General features: G+C 34.6%; 1 protein-coding gene across 1 annotated transcript; it reads left to right on the forward strand.

Annotated features, from left to right (window-relative positions):
- The first annotated feature begins 471 nt into the window (after positions 1-471).
- Positions 472-19,179, forward strand: LOC133337738 (protein alan shepard-like). Its single transcript, XM_061545944.1, has 8 exons — positions 472-830; positions 4,936-4,994; positions 5,300-5,424; positions 13,341-13,482; positions 13,626-14,002; positions 18,456-18,608; positions 18,790-18,958; positions 19,055-19,179. The coding sequence occupies exons 1-7, from the start codon at positions 544-546 to the stop codon at positions 18,934-18,936; spliced, it is 1,290 nt and encodes a 429-aa protein (XP_061401928.1). The 5' UTR covers positions 472-543; the 3' UTR covers positions 18,937-18,958; positions 19,055-19,179.
- Positions 19,180-19,529: the final 350 nt, after the last annotated feature.

The raw sequence follows: 19,529 nt of genomic DNA on the forward strand, positions 1-19,529 counted from the left end.
TACAACAACAAGTAATTGCTGAACTCATTAAAAGTTATTTGACCCTTTGCCTATCTAGGCCTAGCTATAACAAAGAAATCACCATTCCCCAGCAAATAAATCCAATTGATTTTTTATTCTTTCTCTTTTTCTTTCTGCTTTCAGCAGCATTCGCCATTTACTAATCCAACTGGATATAACAATCAAAACCAAAATAACAACAACAACAAGCATCAGCATCCAGCAACAGTATTGCTAACGAATCAACAAAATTTCAATCAACAACAACAATCTTCATTTTCCACTGCAAACACAAATCAGGTCTTAAATACAAACAATCCCATTGTTAACGGTGCCACAGCAGGAACAACTCCCTCATCAGTTACAGCAACAACGGGTCTGGGTCAAAATTCGATTAAGAACAGACACCCATCAGGAACAACAACAGCAACACATCATCCACATTCACAACAACACTATCAACAACCGCAACATCATCAGCATCCACACCATCACAGCAACAACAACCACAACAACAGCAACACCAACACAGCAGTAACAGCGATGGGTCCCACCACATTGAATGGCACACAGCCACCACCAGCTCAACTCCAACAATATCAGCAACATTTACAACAACCACAGGTAACGACTGATACGCAACAACAGCACCTACATCATCCACATCAACAGTCGCATCAGCAACAACCTCAACAGCAACAACAACAACAGCAGCAGCATCAACAGCAATACCAACAAGCCGGTTCAGATCAGCTGTCAAAAACAAATGTCTATATACGCGGCTTGCCCGAGGGAACGACTGATAAAGATTTAGTTATATTATGTTCAGAGTGAGTATAGCCAATATTATTTAGTCGTTATACTTAGTTTTAGAAATGAATATATGAAAAATACTTCACACGCGATATCTTCAATGTATAAAAACCGCAAACAATGTGTTTTATGAAGTAACTGCTTGAGAATGTATTCTGTGTATAGATAATCTGTTAATGGAACAGGGTTTGCCAGCAAGAGGTGCGATTTTAAATTAATCAGTAGTTCGTTAATTTCTTTACAATTTATTCGTAATTTTATACCCTTCACCACATTGGAAACAAAATAGAACCATGGTTCCTTTGAGAATATGTATTTCTGAGTCGATTTATGCATGCCCGTCCGTCCATCTGTTGACGTTAAATTGTAAACAAAGTACAGGTCGCATTTATAATCCGATTTGGATGAAATTTGTCACAAGTCACTTATTTGGCCAAAGGAGGAACCCTATTGAAATTGGAAAAAAAAATCGGTTCAGATTTAGATATAGCTCCCAGTTTTACCTAATTGGTGCACCAAACTCCCAAAATTTGTTCGATTGAAACAATTTTTTGCACAACGTACTGAATTAAGTATAGTTTGATGTCGGTGAAGTTTTGTTGAAATTGGTTCAGATTTACTTATAGCTCATATACATAATTTTGCAGGATTTCATACAAATGTTACACCAAAAAGTCTGCCCGACTGACGTTAACATTTTAATAGATTTCAGAACGGTATGTGTATGGATTTTATTCGTTCAAATATCTATGTAGATCACAATTATTTTTCGCCCGATTTCATTTCAATGGTATTTCAAACATGTTATGTCTCTTCTACTTACACATTATCATCTCTTGTATGTACTTGAAGTGATGAAGGGTGTCATATAATTGGCTCCGTCCGACTTTGATCTTTCCTTACTGGTTTATTTATTATTTTATGTAAAAGTGAAAAAAACGATGAAAACATGCTGATATCGATTTCTGGTCTATCTAAAATCTTATGAGCGAATTTTTCAAAATATTTGATGATTAAAAATTACGATTCCAGAAAAAGGTCGATATGTTTAACAAAAATATTCCACATTCAATTTGACTGCATAAATGTCGTCTCAAAAGTAACCTGTAACAGCTATAAACAGCTAAACATATATAAAGCTTATTAAACCCCCACCATCACCACCATATTAAATTTACCATTCCGTTTACAACACCACGAAATATTCACCGGAGACCCCATATCTACTCATGATCCAAATAAAATTCTATGCCGATTTATGCATGACCGTCTGTCTATTGAGCTTTGAAATTTTGCACATACATTATTACTACTCCTAGGATGTTTGGCAACGATCGTTAGACCCCATAAAACGGTACTCTGAATTTTTCGGTATTTTTGTTTTTCATATAATGGTACCACAAATTATTCGGTATTTTGGGGAGTTTAGGGACGTTGGAATGTTAAGTTTTCATTGGGAGACACATCATCATACAAACAATTTTCAATATTTATACTCAAACCATATAACGGTCTCCCGAAATCTCCCATATAACGGTCTCTCTCAAATTCCGTTATTTTAGGAGGTTTATGCACTTCGTCAATCGAATTGGCAGTAATGTGGATTTTTTTTTTTTTTTTTTTGATTACCTTAGATAACAAATCTTTGTGCAAAAAAAAAACAAACTATTAATATTGGTAGATTTTTTGCACAGCCTCATATTATAGTACCTGCGTCTTTCTGTGTTTATAATATACCAGCCGAGGGCTTCCCACCCCAGTTCACGACTTCGATTTTCTTTCACATTGTAATCAACTACGTTGTGTCATTGCAATATTGCCAATTTTTTAACATAGCTGAAGCGGAGGTTCACCCCTTTATAACTCGGGAATTACTTAAGTATATGAAAAAATGTGAATAGTATTGGCTTAATTAATTTGTCGTTGCAAACTATTCATCATATTGGCCTCCAAATTTTATTTGGGTGGAAGCTGTGTCTACTTTAATGTAAAAATATGTAAAAGTAGGTTGATGCGAACCAGTTTTTTATGTTCTCTATCGATTTGTGACTAAGCCACTCATTTCACGGTCTTCGTGTCAATGTAAAACTAGAAGCCAACAAATTGGAGACTACGCCTCTTATGTATCATTTTTCAAAATTTCAACTGCATCTACCTTTAAATGATGCTGACATTTTGAAGCTCGATTTCGAGTGTTTTTTTTAATTTTACTTCTAGCTTTAATACGTAAACAGGAATTTCTTAAAATCGATTATAAGATTATTGTAGTCGCGAATCTGCGTAATTTGATATGTATTTTGTGTATGTAGTATGTACAGCTTCAAAGTAATACTCATCCGATGGTGAAAATTTTGTGCGATCAAATTTCTAAAAAACCTATGTTTCGGGCCAAATTCTTAGGTCTGTCAACTGAATGATATGGGTACCCGCGATCAATAAGGATTTTTACGTTTCGGAGTATATAAAGTCTTCTTCGTGAAAATCCATCTACTAGAACGGCGGGAACTGGCCTTCCAAAAACAAGAAAATTTGGTAAAAAATGTTTTTGAAAATATCGAGGATTTATTTGCGTTTTCTGTGAATAATTTCCGTTTCAATAAATGACCTATTACGGATTTTGTACTTTTGCGAAAAGAGAGCATTTATCTCAAAAATAGATTATGCTGGGTCATCCATGGTTCTTAATGGACCGCGTTTAAAATCGGTATAGATCGATGTATTTTTGTAGGATGCACACCGAAATTGGATGCGCGTTAATGGCGTATGGAGTTTTCGGAAATTATTCGCTTTTTACGAGTTTTTAGGTACTTCAATGCAACATGTAGTACATCTTAGCCGTCAAATGAAATTTCTCAAAATATATATGGATTGGAAGATAAACTGCAGTACTTCCTGGAAACCGCATGCGCATCAAATGATTTTCAGAATTACGCGATTTAGACGCAATTTAAAATGTATATTTCATAATATAGTTTTATTTCAAGATTTATTCCTACATTATAGAACCCCAAGATTTATCGGAAGGGTTATGCTATAATCCGCTTATACACAAAAAGTGATTATTTTTATAAATGTAAATTTTTCTGCGAAATTCGTGTAAAATATAAGAATAACCCTAACATTTTTTCTGAAATCTCTTGTATAAAATTAAAAAATAAATATGATTAAATTTTTTCTTCGAACCAAAAACAAATATTTTCTCTCAATATTTTGTTTTGTTTTCGCTGTAATTTACAAACCACTACACAGACTTGTGTGATTTTGAAAGCATTTGATTCATTATGGTGTTTAGATTATGTAGGTATTTTTAAATTAACTTTTAGGATGATAAATGTCATAAATATAATGGAAATATTGACTTAATCTCCTAATTTTATTATTATTTTTCTTATATTTCGCGAAGATATGCTACTTTTTCGCGAGTATTATAATATATTCATATTCTTATTTTACGAAGGAAGATATATATGAACGTTGTTGGTCAATTTAATAAACCACGTAATTTTAAGAATTTTTTCCTATGCCCAAACTAAAACCTCGATAACTTTTAAGCGCATCAACCAAAAATTTGATCGCAAACGGTTTCGGAGTCAGAACATTTTTCTATATGTGTGTACCGAACATCATTGATCTACCACAAAAACAAAAAAGCAAATTTTTTGAAAGTGGAATATTAAAAAATTGGCAATATTGCTCATATATATATATATATATATATTTTAATATTCTGTGTTTGTTGAGGATGAAAATTTAAATTTGAAGACATTTTCAACATCTAATCAAATTTAGTTAGCTCCGTTCTATTTTTGGCATTCTGTTATTGGTCGCATTCTGTTATTGGAGATTGTAAAACATATTTACTGCAAAAAAATTAAATTTCTACAGAAAGAGAGTGTCAATGGTCGATTAGGTCTTTAATATAAATTTAATTATTCCCTAAATTTTATAGAAAAAAATTTTTCAAAGTTGAAGTACCGCAATAATAAATTAAACTTCAGTAGCTTAAGAGCTTATATTCATCATAAATGCGTACATGCATTTTTTGTTATTATTTTTATTATTGACAATAACATAACTTTCTTTTTATCGCCGTTTGTTCTTCTTCTCATTTTCTCCTTACAGATATGGTACTATAGTTTCGGCCAAAGCTATATTTGATAAGACAACAAAAAAATGTAAAGGTAAGTTGAAAACGTGCTTCTGCTACGGACGTCTTTTATGCTCGGTTTTAACTTTGTTTTATCATTAACGTAATTTTTATCTTCTCATAAAGATTCATAATGAAACTTTGTTATTTTTTTCCATTGTTTTTTATTCTGTTACCTCTCAACCGAACAAAACCACAAAAAAAATATTGCAAAAAAAAACCAAAACAAAAACTTATCTCTCACATACTTCTGATACTATTTTTTCTTCTTTTTTTCTTTATTATTGTTTTGTGGATTTGTCCTTCTCTCTGTTTTTTTTTTTTGGTACTTATTTTCAGGTTACGGCTTTGTAGATTTCGAATCACCGGCATATGCTGAGAATGCCGTTAAATCTCTTCAAGCTAAAGGCATTAAAGCACAAATGGCAAAAGTGGGTGTTTGGGTGCTCATTAGGCCGGCCATAGTACGTTGTTTTTATTCCTCCTTTTTCAGTTTTCATTTATCACGTTGCCTTCAGTTTTATGTTTGTTTCGTTTTTGTTTCCCTGTACACTACTTTTTTGTTTATTTGTATTGCATGCTTGATAAGAACAAAAAAAAAAGAAAAAAAGAACGAGAATAACCTATGTATAATTAGAACCAAAAACCAAGGGTCCAAACCAATCTAACGGACCAGCTAAGACTAACAAAGACGCAAACGGACGCAAAGGATGTATCAAATGAACCACAACGTAACGAAGAACAGACAATTCTTTGTAATAGACTTGGTTAGAATTTTGTTGGATTCTATGCTCTCCACTTTTTTGTTATTTTCGTTTTTTTATGGACGCTGTACGACAATATCACCAATATTACATTACTTCCTTTTATCACTAACGCTTCGAACGTCAAGGCAGTCATTTACAGGAGGACTTTTTTGTTTGTTGTTATGTGCTAATTTTTTTAGGAGACCAACGTAAACATAAAACTCAAAGACAAAATTAAAAAAAAGAAACCGAAACGAAATAATGAAAACCAAAATTCTACTCAGTTTCACAATCTAATGATGAACGAATGAAAGGTATTTCGTTACAATTGTATTTCAACAATAGCGAGTTCTCACTTAATTTGGTAACTGTACTGAAAAGTTTTGTCTTTAGAACCAATTAGAATCAACCAAAAATTATTAGAGTTGTTTTATATATTAATTGTATTTCTTAGAATTACATATATTTCTATACAAACTTACATTCGTGATGAGCTCCGTAAAAATTATTAACTAATGGAAACCCCCCCCCCCCCATTCTTGATTTTAATTTTTCAAGATTTTCAATGGGCTGGTAAATCAATACCAATGCTTGTTAAGATTTGTATCTTTGAAGATTTAAAATAGAAGAAAAATAATTTACAAAAAAGTTTTGTTGTTGTTTTTTGTAATTAAAGAAAAGTCCTTATTTTTGATGGCGGGCACGATAACTCCTCACTGGAACATCGGAATCCGAAAATTCCAACGGTGTTAGAAAGAGTATATGTCTGGCTCTCGTATGAACTAGGATTATTGACTTCGCTCTAAAATTAACAAAATGGGGCACCTTTGAAAAAATATTTTTGGAAAATCGCCGATTTTTTACCAAAAACCGAGTTAAAAAATAAGGAACATCTTCACCGATTGGCTTTATCCTAGTTCATACGATAGCTATACACTCACAGAGAAACGTGTAAAAATTTGAAATCGATTGGGTTATTAGTTTTTGAGTTATCGTGCCCGCCATTCGCAAAAAAAAATGTTTACAGAAGAACGCGTTTAAAGTTTGAGAAGCCCTTTAGCCGTCACTTGATGCTGACACAATAATTCGGCTATATCTTCAAGAGTTCTTGAGATTTTCATTTTGACCCCGAGAATGGGGGGGTCCCCTTAATTAAAAATTTCGATTTTTTTAAGCCTGAAATGTCCTCATCACAAATGTTTGATATTATCCATAATTAACTTTTTATACCCTTCACCGCACTGTGGTACAGGGTATTATGTCTTTGTGCATATGTTTGTAACAGGCAAAAGGAATCGAGATAGACCCATGGTTCCTTTTTAGAATATGCATAGAATCACATTCTGAGTCGATGTATCCATGTCCGTCCTTCCGTCCATGTATTTTTGTGAGCAAAGTATCCGAATTTGATGAAATTTGGCACAGCCCATTGGTTTAGCCCAAGGACGAACCCTATTGAAATTGGAGAAAAACGTTTCAGATTTAGGTATAGCTCCCATATATTTTTTTGTCCGATTTTATGTAAATGGTGCACCAAAGTCCCTATATATCTTTCGATTTGCACGAAATTTGACACAGCGTACTCAATTAAGTCTAGAATTATGTGTGCCGAGTTTCGTGAAAATCGGTTCAGATTTAAATATAACTACCATATATAGTTTTTTTCAATTTTATGTAAATGGTGCTCCAAAGTCCCCATATATCTTTCGATTTGCGCGAAATTTGACATAGCGTACTGAATTAAGCCTAGAATGATGTGTGCCGAGTTTCGTGAAAATCGGTTGAGATTTAGATATAGCTCCCATATATAGTTTCGTCGGATTTTATGTAAATGGTGCACCAAAGTCCCTATATATCTTTCGATTTGCACGACATTTGACACAGCGTACTATATTAAGTCTAGAATGATGTGTGCCGAGTTTCGTGAAAATCGGTTCAGATTTACATATATGTACCATATATAGTTTCGTGCGATTTTATGTTAATAGTGCACCAAAGTACCTATATATCTTTCGGTTTGCGCGAAATTTGGCATAGCGTACTGAATTGAGTCTAGAGTGAAGTTTGCTGAGCTGCGTAAAAATCGGTTCTGATTTAGATATAGCTCCCATACATATATTTTCCTTCGATTTTATTTAAAGTGTGCACTAAAGACCCAATGTTTGTACGATTGACATATAATTTTGTTGAAAACGGTTCAGATTTAGATATGGCTCCCAGTTGTATGTTCGTTGGAGTATTTATCTAAACTTGCATTGGTTGACACAAAACGTATCATACAATCGATTTACAAAATTTGTCCCATTTTACGCAAACGACTCTAAATTTGTCCGAATGAAATGAACTTGTCCGAAAGTTTTTTCAATTCCATGTCAATGTTCTTTTGAAAAATCGGAGTCTGTTAGGAGACATATGTAGAATATACTTAAAGTGGTGAAGGGTATCATATAGTCGGCCCAGTCCGACTTTACTACTTTCCTTACTGGTTTATATTTTATATAAGTCTTATTTAACATAGAATTTCTTGTGTTTGTTCTATACTCATTCCTTACCTTTAGTATATTTATTATTTTTTGTTTAATCAGCCAATTTCCTCCACTATCTATGATATTTTTAGTGTAATTTAAAATCAAAAAGCACAAATATTGATATCTGGACGATATCCAACCTTGACACCACCTTAAAAAATAACGACCCCGCAGGAAAAACGGTTTTTTACTGTGCTACAATATTTTGGGGGGTGAAAATGTCCTCTGTGTATGATAGACCTTGGCGAGTATATTAAGGGTCCAGAAGGGCAAATTCGCCATAGATAAAGTTTTTCAGTTATGTCGTGATGAACTAAACGATTTATAACTTTCTGTTTATTTCCCCTTCGAGATGAGCTACATGATCGAAGTTGCAATGAAAAGGAAAGTCAGAGAGATGCTACATTTCCACCATTATGCGAAGTGTTCAGCCGTTGGTTAAGCGGCTCATAAGGCATTTTGGGCCATATGGCTTACAAATGTCGTTACTTGATATGTTCTATTTATGTCGAAAATTGTTCCGAAATCGCATCTACGATTTAAATATAACCGTGTCAAGGTACGGATTGGATTTATAACTTTGGGCCTATCGGAGTATATTTTTGAGATGACATGCCTTCAATCAAATAGTTAGAGGGATATTTTTTGTAAAACATATCATCTATCTCGAGTCCTTGTGCGTATTTTTCGTCCATATTTTCTTGAAATAAATAAAGCAAAATAAATAATTTTTTTTCCAAATTTTCCACAAAAATGCCGCTCATAACAATTTATAGAGGGTCCTCGAAAATAAAAAAAATCGATATTCGTATGTTTTCACCACTATTTTCCACTTTTGTCCGATCCTTGCATAGATAACAATGCGGCACCTCCAGTACATTGATTTTCAAAGCTTGCCGGCGATATAAGTTTCGTATGGCGGATATGCCATCAATAACACGTTTTGACCGGTCGAAATGTCGTTAGTTTGAGCCATTGTCTTCTTTTGTTTGTTTTACGAATTTTCCGATGATTTAAGGACTATATCGGCTATATCTTCAAAAATTGGTGAGATTTTCACTTGAAAATTTATAGGGACATTCTTGAATTAGTGTAGGTTTGAATTAAATTCAAATACAAAATTAATTTTTTTTTGAAACCGTGAATGGGAGGGGGTGGCTTAAGCCAAATATGTTGTGGCGTACCTCCTAGAATTGTCCGTAATTCATTGCTCAAGCATAACAGTCACCGCATGACAAGACCAATTGTTTCGATTTTTACAATCCTCCCTAGATACCAATTTTTTTATCATAAAAAAATTTTGCGATGCAAGAAAAAGACGATAATAGCTTGGTGCCAAGTCCGGACTGTATGGCGGATGCATTAAAACTTTCCACCCAAACTCCCGTCGTTTGTGGCATATCGTTGTCCTGGTGGAACACGACACCTCTCCTGATGGCCAATTCTGGTCAATTGCTATCTTCTAACGGTCCAGTTATTGACAGTAGAGATCAGAATTTAGCGTTTGGGCATATGGAAGTAACTCATCAAAAATAATCCCCTTCCAGTCCCACCAAATGCATAGCAGAATCTTCCTGGTCGTTAGTCCTGGTTGGGCCACCGTTTAAGGTGCTTCACCGCTCTTTGGTCACGATCGTTTTCGCACAGGGTTATTGTATGTAATCCATTTCTCATCTCCAGTCACCATCCGTTTAAGAAATGGGTGTATGATATTCCGTTTGGCTTCGCACATGGAAATTCTATCCATCCTAGTTTTTCTGTTAATAGGTGTGGTACCTAAACATCGATCTTCTTTTTGAATGCAGCTTCGTGTAAATAGTTTAAAACAGTTTTATGTTAGATTTTTAGCTCCTTGGCGATTTTATGACTGCTAACATGCCGGTCAACTTCGATAATCTCTCTGATTTTATCGACATTTTCTTAATGGATTTCTTTTTGGAATGCTAGGTGAACGAACAAAACTATAAATTTGAAATTCGGTGGCTAACCTCTTTTAGTGAGAGGTGATTATTGGGCACTTCTAAAAATTTTGTAAATTGTACTAAAATCAGTAAATTTGTTATAATAGTTTCCTGTATTACTACGGTTTATTACCATGGTTTCCAGTATGTACTGTGATTTCCAGTAATACTATAATAGTGCTGATAGGCTGACCAGGGTTTGGGAATTGTCACCTATAGTAGACAGTTTTGAAGCTGTGATGACGATTATGAACCTGATGGGATATCATGATTGCATATAATTTACGGAAAAAAAATTACCCTGGAAATGATTAAGTTTTCATTCGACTGAATCATAGATTGTGGTGGAAATGCATTTTTTATCAATTTTTTATATATATTATATAAAAAATACAAAACATATTTTGGGTTCGATATATTACAACCCCAATCGGATTAAGGATTTAATTATTTTTTTTTAATTATGTAGAGTTGTTATTGTAGATAGGAATATTTTTTTATTATTCTGTTCAATAGTAAATATTTATAAAATTAATAAAATGTATATTGAACTTCATTTTAGATAGGCTGTGATCTAGATTACGATCTTATTGCGTTTTGTCTTCTCTACATTCGAATTTGTGATAGTAACAATTAATTATAAGTAATATTTTTTATACCCTTCACCACACTGTGGTACAGGGTATTATGTCTTTGTGCATATGTTTGTAACAGGTAAAAATATATATATATATATATATATATATTCGTCCGATTTAAGGTAAATTGTGCACCAAAGTCCCTATATATCCATCGATTTGCACGAAATTTGGCACAGCGTAATGATTAAGGTCTAGAATGATGTGTGCAAAGTTTTGTGAAAATCGGTTCAGATTTAGATATAGCTGCCATATATATCTTCGTCCGATTTAAGGTAAATGGTGTACCAAAGTCCCTTTATATCTTTCGATTTGCACGAAATTTGGCACAGCGTACTAAATTAAGTCTAGAATGATGTGTGCAAAATTTCGTGAAAATCGGTTTAGATTTAGATATAGCTCCCATATATAGCTTCGCCCGATTTAAGTAAATAGTCCACTAAATTCCCTATATATCTTTCGATTTGCACGAAATTTGGCACAGCGTAATGAATAAGGTCTAGAATGATGTGTGCAAAGTTTTGTGAATATCAGTTCAGATTTAGAGCTCCCATATATATTTTCATCCGATTTAAGGTAATTGGTGCACCAAAGACCCTACATATCTTTCGATTTGCCCGAAATTTGGCATAACGTACTGAATTGCGTCTAGAATGATGTGGCTAAGTTTCATGAAAATCGGTTCAGATTTAGATCTAGCTAACATATATAGTTTCACCCGATTTTGGGTAATTGGTGCACCAAAGTCCCTGGAAATATTTTAATTTTTGGCATAGCGTACTGAATTAAGTCTAGAATGAGGTGTGCAAAGTTTCGTGAAAATCGATATAGCTGCCATATGTATTTGCATCCGATTTTAAGTAATTGGTGCATCAAAGTCTCTGAAAATCATTCGATTTGCACGAAATTTGTCATAGTGTACTAAATTAAATCTAGAATGACGTGTGCTAAGTTTCGTGAAAATCGGTTCATAAATATATTCATATATATTTTCGTCCGATTTTATATAATTGGTGCACCAATGTCCCAATATATATTTCGATTTCACGAATTTTGGTATAGGGTACTGTAAAATTTAAGTCTAAAATGATGTTGCTAAGCTTCGTGAAAAGATACATCGCTAGGCCGATTGGCACAACGTACTGATGTAATATAAATTAGACTCTGTCAAGTTTCCCTGACAAAGTGGTGAAGGGTATCATATAGTCGGCCCAGTCCGACTTTACTACTTTCCTTACTGGTTTTAAATAAAACGAGGAGCAAAATATACAGAGTTGCGGAATATAAACTGCAAACGGGATTTTGAAAATAGAAATTATCTTTATGTCTATTCTATATACCCAAAATAATTTAAATATGCAAAATATAAAAATATAATGGGGTAAATTCGCCAGGCAATTAGTAAAACTATTAGCTAAATCTATGTTTATGTGTTATGAATAACCAATATAACCCAAAGGTGCGCGGGCGATTGATTTTAAAAATTCTCAGAAAAAATATTAGAAATGTTAGCATCAGTATTTAAATAAAATTAAGTAATATTTGGAATCAAAAATACTGGTTTTGATTTATATAAATAATTTGCTTATGGTGCCCCATATGCTTCACCATCCTGATTGTAGTATGAATATTTGCTATATTCTATATTCCTTATAATTGAAATGTTTTCTTTATTTAATTTCATATACCGTTTCCATCAACAAGATTGTATAATTTTGTTTTTGAATTGCAAGATCGTAAACTAGATCACAACATGTTATTATAATATATTAAATAAACATTGAAAAAATATATATAAAAAGCAGTATTAAATATATATTATACCAACTCCATACCCACAATTACAATTCAATAATTAGGTTCTCTTTCTCTGATTTTGTATATCATTAAATTGATGTCTAATTTGAAAAAAAAAAATACTACCAAAAAACTAATACAGTTGCCAAACAAAAATGTTTTTTTTTTCAAATGGGTATGGTGTATAGTTTTCTAGTCTAGTTGAAAAGTATTACTTATTTAATGAGAAACTATAGAAATTATATTTTGTTATTGAAAATAAAAAAACAACCCCATAGAAACTGAGATTTAAATAATGTAATTTTGAGTAGACATGGACCGGCCTTAGATAACATTTGTTCTGTTTTTCTTACCAAAAGTTGAGTAGTGTTTTGTAGATACAACCAAAAAAACATACATACATAACTCATAATAACAATAACATACACACACACATACTACACATTTTACAAATGCGACATACATACTAATACACAAGTAATTGTAGCTAATTACCCACAACAATGTAATCATACATAATTCTATTAACCCCTTAGTAAACAAAAAATTTAAAACATTTATAATAATTCTTAACTAACTGTAAATTTGTTTTTGCAAAACAAAAAAAAAATAAAACTTTTAACACCAACCACTCAACTCAATCCAATCACCCACTGAACTACGTATGACCACCCACGAACGAACCATCGAACCATTCAACCGAACAACAGCAACAAGAACAGGATCCAACAAATTTGTACATCACAAATTTGCCGCCATATTTCAAAGAGACTGATTTAGAGAAAATGTTATCGAAGTACGGACACGTGGTATCGACCAAGATTCTATGTGATGCACAATTGAATTCTCGAGGTAAATTGAATTGGGATGAACACGAACTCACATACCCACTCACCCATCCACCTTATACCATATTCTATTTTGAAAATAAATTGTTAATTGAATACTCTCTGTTTTTTTCTCTATCATTCCGTTTTCACATATCATTCATTCAGGTGTCGGTTTCGCTCGCATGGAAAATCGTGAAAAATGCGAACAAATTATACAAGTTTTGAATGGTACTACAATACCGGGTGCTAACGATCCATTGGTGGTTAAGTTTGCCGATAGCGGCTCATCGGCCAAGAAGAATTTGTTAAAAGCCCGTGATCCCAATAATCGTTCACGTTTGGATATATCGGCCGGAACAGCAGGTATGGAAAGTATACCTGTAACCCCTGATCCAGGGGCTCAGCAAAATGGTACTACAGCTGGCTATACTCGTTTTGGTACACCCCAAATAGGTAGTTATCCCTTGGCTAGTTCTCCATGGATACCCGGTTATATGATGGCTACAACAGCTACACAGCCAGCTGCGGCATTTGAGAATCAGGTGAGTTTTTCTTGCCAAGGATCAATGAACATAATTCATTTGTTATACACGTGGGAAAATTTAAACCTACACAGTGCTCAAAATCAAAAATACCTTCTTTAAGTTCAACGGGACCGAATTTCTGTACCTACCAACAAAATGTTGGTGTACAAACATATTTTTTTGGCGCGACATAGTATCAAGTAATGCCTTCTTGACCAGCCACTATTATATTAGGATGGGGAAAAAAATCTTTCCATCTGCGAATGGTGACTAGAGATGAGAAATGGATCACATGCGATAACACTGTGCGAAAACGATCGTTGTCAAAGAACGGTGAAGCACCTCAAACGGTGGCCAAACCATGATTAACGGCCAGGAACTGGGCCGTTTGAAGATAGCAATTGACCAGAAACGACCAGAATTGGCCAACTGGAAAAGTGTCGTATTCCACCAGAACAACGCTAGGTCACACATATCTACAGTGGCAAGCCATAAACTTCGTGAGCTTGGTTGGGAAGTTTTAATGCATCCGCCGTATAGGTCAGACTTGGCACCAAGCGATTATCATCTTTTTCTTGCTTTGCAAAATTTATTTAATGATAAACCAGTCGGACTGGGCCGACTATATGATACCGCAACCTATGCTAAATTTTGTAAATCGATTTAGAGGAAACTTGGAGCACTATATGCTGGTATGCAGCACTGTTTATACCCTTCACCGCACTGTGTTACAGGGTATTATGTCTTTGTGCATATGTTTGTAACAGGCAAAAGGAAACGAGATAGACACATGGTTCCTTTTGAGAATCACTTTTTAAGTCGATTTATGCATGTCTGTCCGCCCGTCCGTCTGTCTATCCATGTTAAATTGTAAACAAAGTACAGGTCGCATTTATGATCGAAATTGGATGAAATTTGGCGTAGGTCACATATTTGGCCCAAGGACAAACCCTATTGAAATTAAGAAAAATCGGTTCAGATTTAGATATAGCTCCCATATATAGTTTCGTCCGATTTCATGTAAATGGTGCACGAAAGTCCCTATATATCTTTCGATTTGCACGAAATGTGACATAGCGTACTGAATTGAGTATTTAATGATATGTGTTAAGTTTCGTGAAAATCGGTCCAGATTTAGATATAGCTCCCATATATATTTTCATCCGATTTAAGGTAAATGGTGTACCAATGTCCCTATCGATTTGCACGAAATTTGGCATAGCGTACTGAATTAAGTCTTTAATGATATGTGTTAAGTTTCGAGAAAATCGGTTCAGATTTAGATATAGCTACCATATATTTGTTCGACCGATTTAAGTAAATGGTGTACCAAAGTCCCTATATATCTTTCGATTTGCACGAAATGTGACATAACGTACTGAACTGAGCCTAGAATGATGTGTGCAAAGTTTCGTGAAAATCGGTTCAGATTTAGATATAGCTCCCATATATTTTTTCCTCCGATTTAATGTAAATTGTATACCAAAGTCATTCGATTTTCACGAATTTTGCTATATCTAAATCTGAACCGATTTCAAGGAAACTTGCCAGAGATTAATTTATATTAACTTCAGTACGTGTCTATCGGCCTAGTTATGGGTATTTAATTCACCATTCACTTAAAATCTGACGAAAATATATATAGGAGGTATATGTCAATCTGAACCAATTTTCACGAAACTTATCACAAATCATTCTAGACATAAATCCGTGCGCTATGCCAAAATTCGTGCAAATCAAAAGATTTGCAGGGACTTTGGAGCACCATTTACCTAAAACCAGGCGAAACTACAGGGTTGCCCATATTCGACGGACCATCTGGCAACGCCATAACTTTTGACAGAGATGTCACATCGCTTAATGACATACCACGTTTGAAGCGTCAGTCCAAGCAGATTTTTACCATGAACCAATACACGCCACGCGAGCGCCCTGAAATAGTTGAAATTTACATTCAACAGAAGAAGCCAATTGTGAAAATTCAACGTGCTTTTAAAACATAAAAAAAAAATTGAGAAATGCGCCTTCTAAGAACACCATTAAGCGTTTATACGAAAAATTTTCGACTGGTAAGACTCTTTCTAATCCGAAGAGGCCATATAAAAGTCGCCAAGGCGATCGGCCGAGAATATCGCTGCCGTACGAGCCAGTGTTGAGAGGTCCCCAAGAACATCCCAAAAATGCCGTTCTCAGCAGTTGGGCATGGCTCGGTCCACTTTACATCGGATTATTCGCATTGATTTGCATTTGTTCCCGTACAAAATTCAACTGACGCAAATAATGTTGCCTGCGGACAAGCCTCGTCGATTGGAATGAGCCCAAGGAGTCATCGAAATGGCCGAAGATGACGAGCAATTTTGGAACAAAATTATCATGTCCGATGAAGCCCATTTCACATTGAGTGGGGCCGTAAATAAGCAAAATTGCCGTTTTTACGCCACTGAAAATCCTCAGGAGATTCAAGAAGTGTCTCTTCATGACGAAAAAGTCACAGTTTGGTGCGGCGTTACTGCGAAAACGGTCATTGGGCCGTTTTTCTTCCAAAATGAAAATGGCCATGCTGTTACCATCAATCAGGAGCGTTATCGCGACATGATGACCAATTTTGTGATGCCAATTATTCGTCGAAAGCGTATGAGGCAGCACACAAGTCGCATAACAATCGATTATCGGAATAATTTGTTTCCGGGCCGTTTGATGTCGAAAAGTGGTGATTTGGACTGACCACCGCGTTCGCCCGATTTGACGCCGCCTGACTTCTTCTTGTGGGGATATTTGAAGTCAAAGGTTTACGTTAATAAGCCAAGGATCGTAGAAGAGCTCAAGGACAACATTCGTTAAGAAATAGCCGCTATTCCGGCCGAAATGTTGGCAAAAACGATGAAAAATGCAGCAAAAAGGGCACAATACGTCATCAACGCCAGAGGCGGCCATTTGAGAGATATCATATTCAAAAATTGATGTAAACAAATCTAATTGGAACAAATTAAAAGATTAACATTGCCAACCGCCAAATTTTTATTTTTTTTTCTTTGATTTTTTTTAAAAAAACATGGGTCCGTCGAATATGGGCAACCCTGTATATATGGGAGCTATATCTAAATCTGAACCGATTTTCACGAAACTTGACACAAATAATACTTGACTAAATTTGGTACGCTATGCCAAAATTCTTGCAAATTGAAAGATGTACAGGGACTTTGGTGCTTCAATTACCTAAAATAGGGCGAAACTATGTATGGGAGCTATAACTAAATATGAACCGATTTTCTCGAAACATAGCACACATCATTCTAGACACAATTCAGTACTCTGTGCCAAATTTCGTGCAAATCGAAAGACATATAGAGTCTTTAATGCACTATTTACCTAAAATCGGACGAAAATATATATGGGAGCTATATCTAAATCTGAGCCGAGTTTTCAATAGGGTTCGTCCTTGGGCCAAATAAATGAGCTGTGCCAAAATTCATTCAATTTGAATCATAAATGCGATCTGTACTTTGTTTACAATTCAACATCAACAGACGGACGGACGGACATGCATAAATCGACTCAGAAAGTAATTCTATGCATATGCTCAAAAGGAAGCAGGTGTCTATCTCGTTCCTTTTGCCTGTTACAAACATATGCACAAAGACATAATACCCTGCATCACAGTGTGGTGAAGGGTATAATAATTTGTATCTAGAGAGGATTGTGAAATCAGGGTGCGCAAAAATTCGCTCGCGAATGATTCAAATTACATTCTTTTCATTTTGTGCTCATTTAAAGAATGAGTTTATGGCGAAGAATGTTCGCACACACATAACAAAGGATTGAGATCAAACACAACAACGTTCGTTCGTTTCGTTTGGTGGTTGAAATTCTTTCTGACATTCTCTCATGAATGAAAACAATCATTGCTCAAAACGGCAACAACAATAACAACAAACGTTCGTGAACTCAATAGTTGTTGGACATGTGTTTTGTTATTCCACAGACTTTCTGCTACACACACATTCTTTTGTTGTTTGTATGTGTTTTTAACAGTGCTCGCGCGAGCATTCGCGAACATTTGTTTTTTTTTTTTTGAGTTTTTCAAAAGAAAGTTCTTCAGCAACAAATGCTCGCGAAAGAATGAATCGACGACGCTTGCAGCGAAATTTTATCGTTCGTGAATTTTTCGTACAATGCGAACATTCGCGAGAGATTGCAAATGCTTGTTCATTCATTGTAACTTTATCATTCGCGATAAATTGAAAACATTCGAATTATCACCCGTTAGCATTCGTGAGAAAGAGTGTATTTTAATCATTCTTCGCACCCTGATTGGACGACTACAAGAGTTTTTTGTGAGAGTTTTCTATAAGAGAGGCATTCAGAAGTTACCTTTAAAATGGCAACAAATCATACAACAAAACGGGGTTCATATTTGGTCGGACATTCCGAAGCATTACATAATCTATTTTTTCTACTTTGTCTTTTGCAGTATTTACAATTGGCTTCTTCACCACAACATCTGAGCGTTTCGCCATATAAGACAGATCTTGTGAATACCCTACAGGGTCCCGGAATGTATTTGAATGGTTCGGAGGCCGTAATGCCATATGGAGCTATGATGCCACCCATGGGTCCTTTGCAGGTGATAATTTGAATTATATATTTTTTTGTCAATTTTTTAAATAATAAAAATTCTTATTTTTTTTCATACACACCAATCAAAAAAAAAAAAAAATTAACAACAATTAACAACAATTAACCTAATTTTTCTTACATATATTTGATCTTCTCTTCAACTTGCACACACACACACACACCCACAGTATATAAGTCCCACATATCCCTATTATGCTCCTCCAATGATTCCTACCATACCAATGACAGATTCCTCGGAACAGGCTTTGAGTACTGCTGCCTCACCCAATGGGGCTGCCTATACACAATTTTTACATCCCTTAGCACCCAAGTAGATGAATGTTTTTGTTTGTTAAGGTAAGTTGGCAACACTGATTTGAGCCTTGCCAGAGATGTGGTGATTTGTAATTACGATTTTTTTTATTCTTTACCGTTTCTTTATTTCCAATACAGTTCTAAGTCTATCCATAAATGGATGAGTAATCGTAAGAAACCAAAATTTATGTTTGTAACTTAAAACCGATGATGAATAAAACGAAGAAAAGGGGGAAATGATAGAGAAAAATTAAAAAGAAAAACTCGTATGCAGAAAGAGGAATGAAACCAATCAATGATGATGATGACGGAGAAGATAAAGAAATGAAATTTTTGAAAAAACGCGCTTTTAATAAAACAAAAGAAAACAAAACAACAGCCAAATAATTCTAAAGGCTTTTTTGGCTATAATTCACACATACATAGATAACAACAACACTGTCACACACACACACTGGATCAATCACTTACAACCTTCATACATACAAACACATAAGTATGCAAACATCTGGCAACGTTTTATACGACGAAGAAAAATAATCAGCATAGTAATAATAAGAAGAAGAATAAAAGTAAAAAAAAAACATTTAAGAATAAGACAAAACCAAACAAA

The sequence above is a fragment of the Musca vetustissima genome, unplaced genomic scaffold (assembly GCF_032173495.1).
Source record: "Musca vetustissima isolate MV318-11 ecotype Yass unplaced genomic scaffold, APGP_CSIRO_Mvet_v1 utg43155, whole genome shotgun sequence".
NCBI classification, from domain to species: domain Eukaryota; kingdom Metazoa; phylum Arthropoda; class Insecta; order Diptera; family Muscidae; genus Musca; species Musca vetustissima.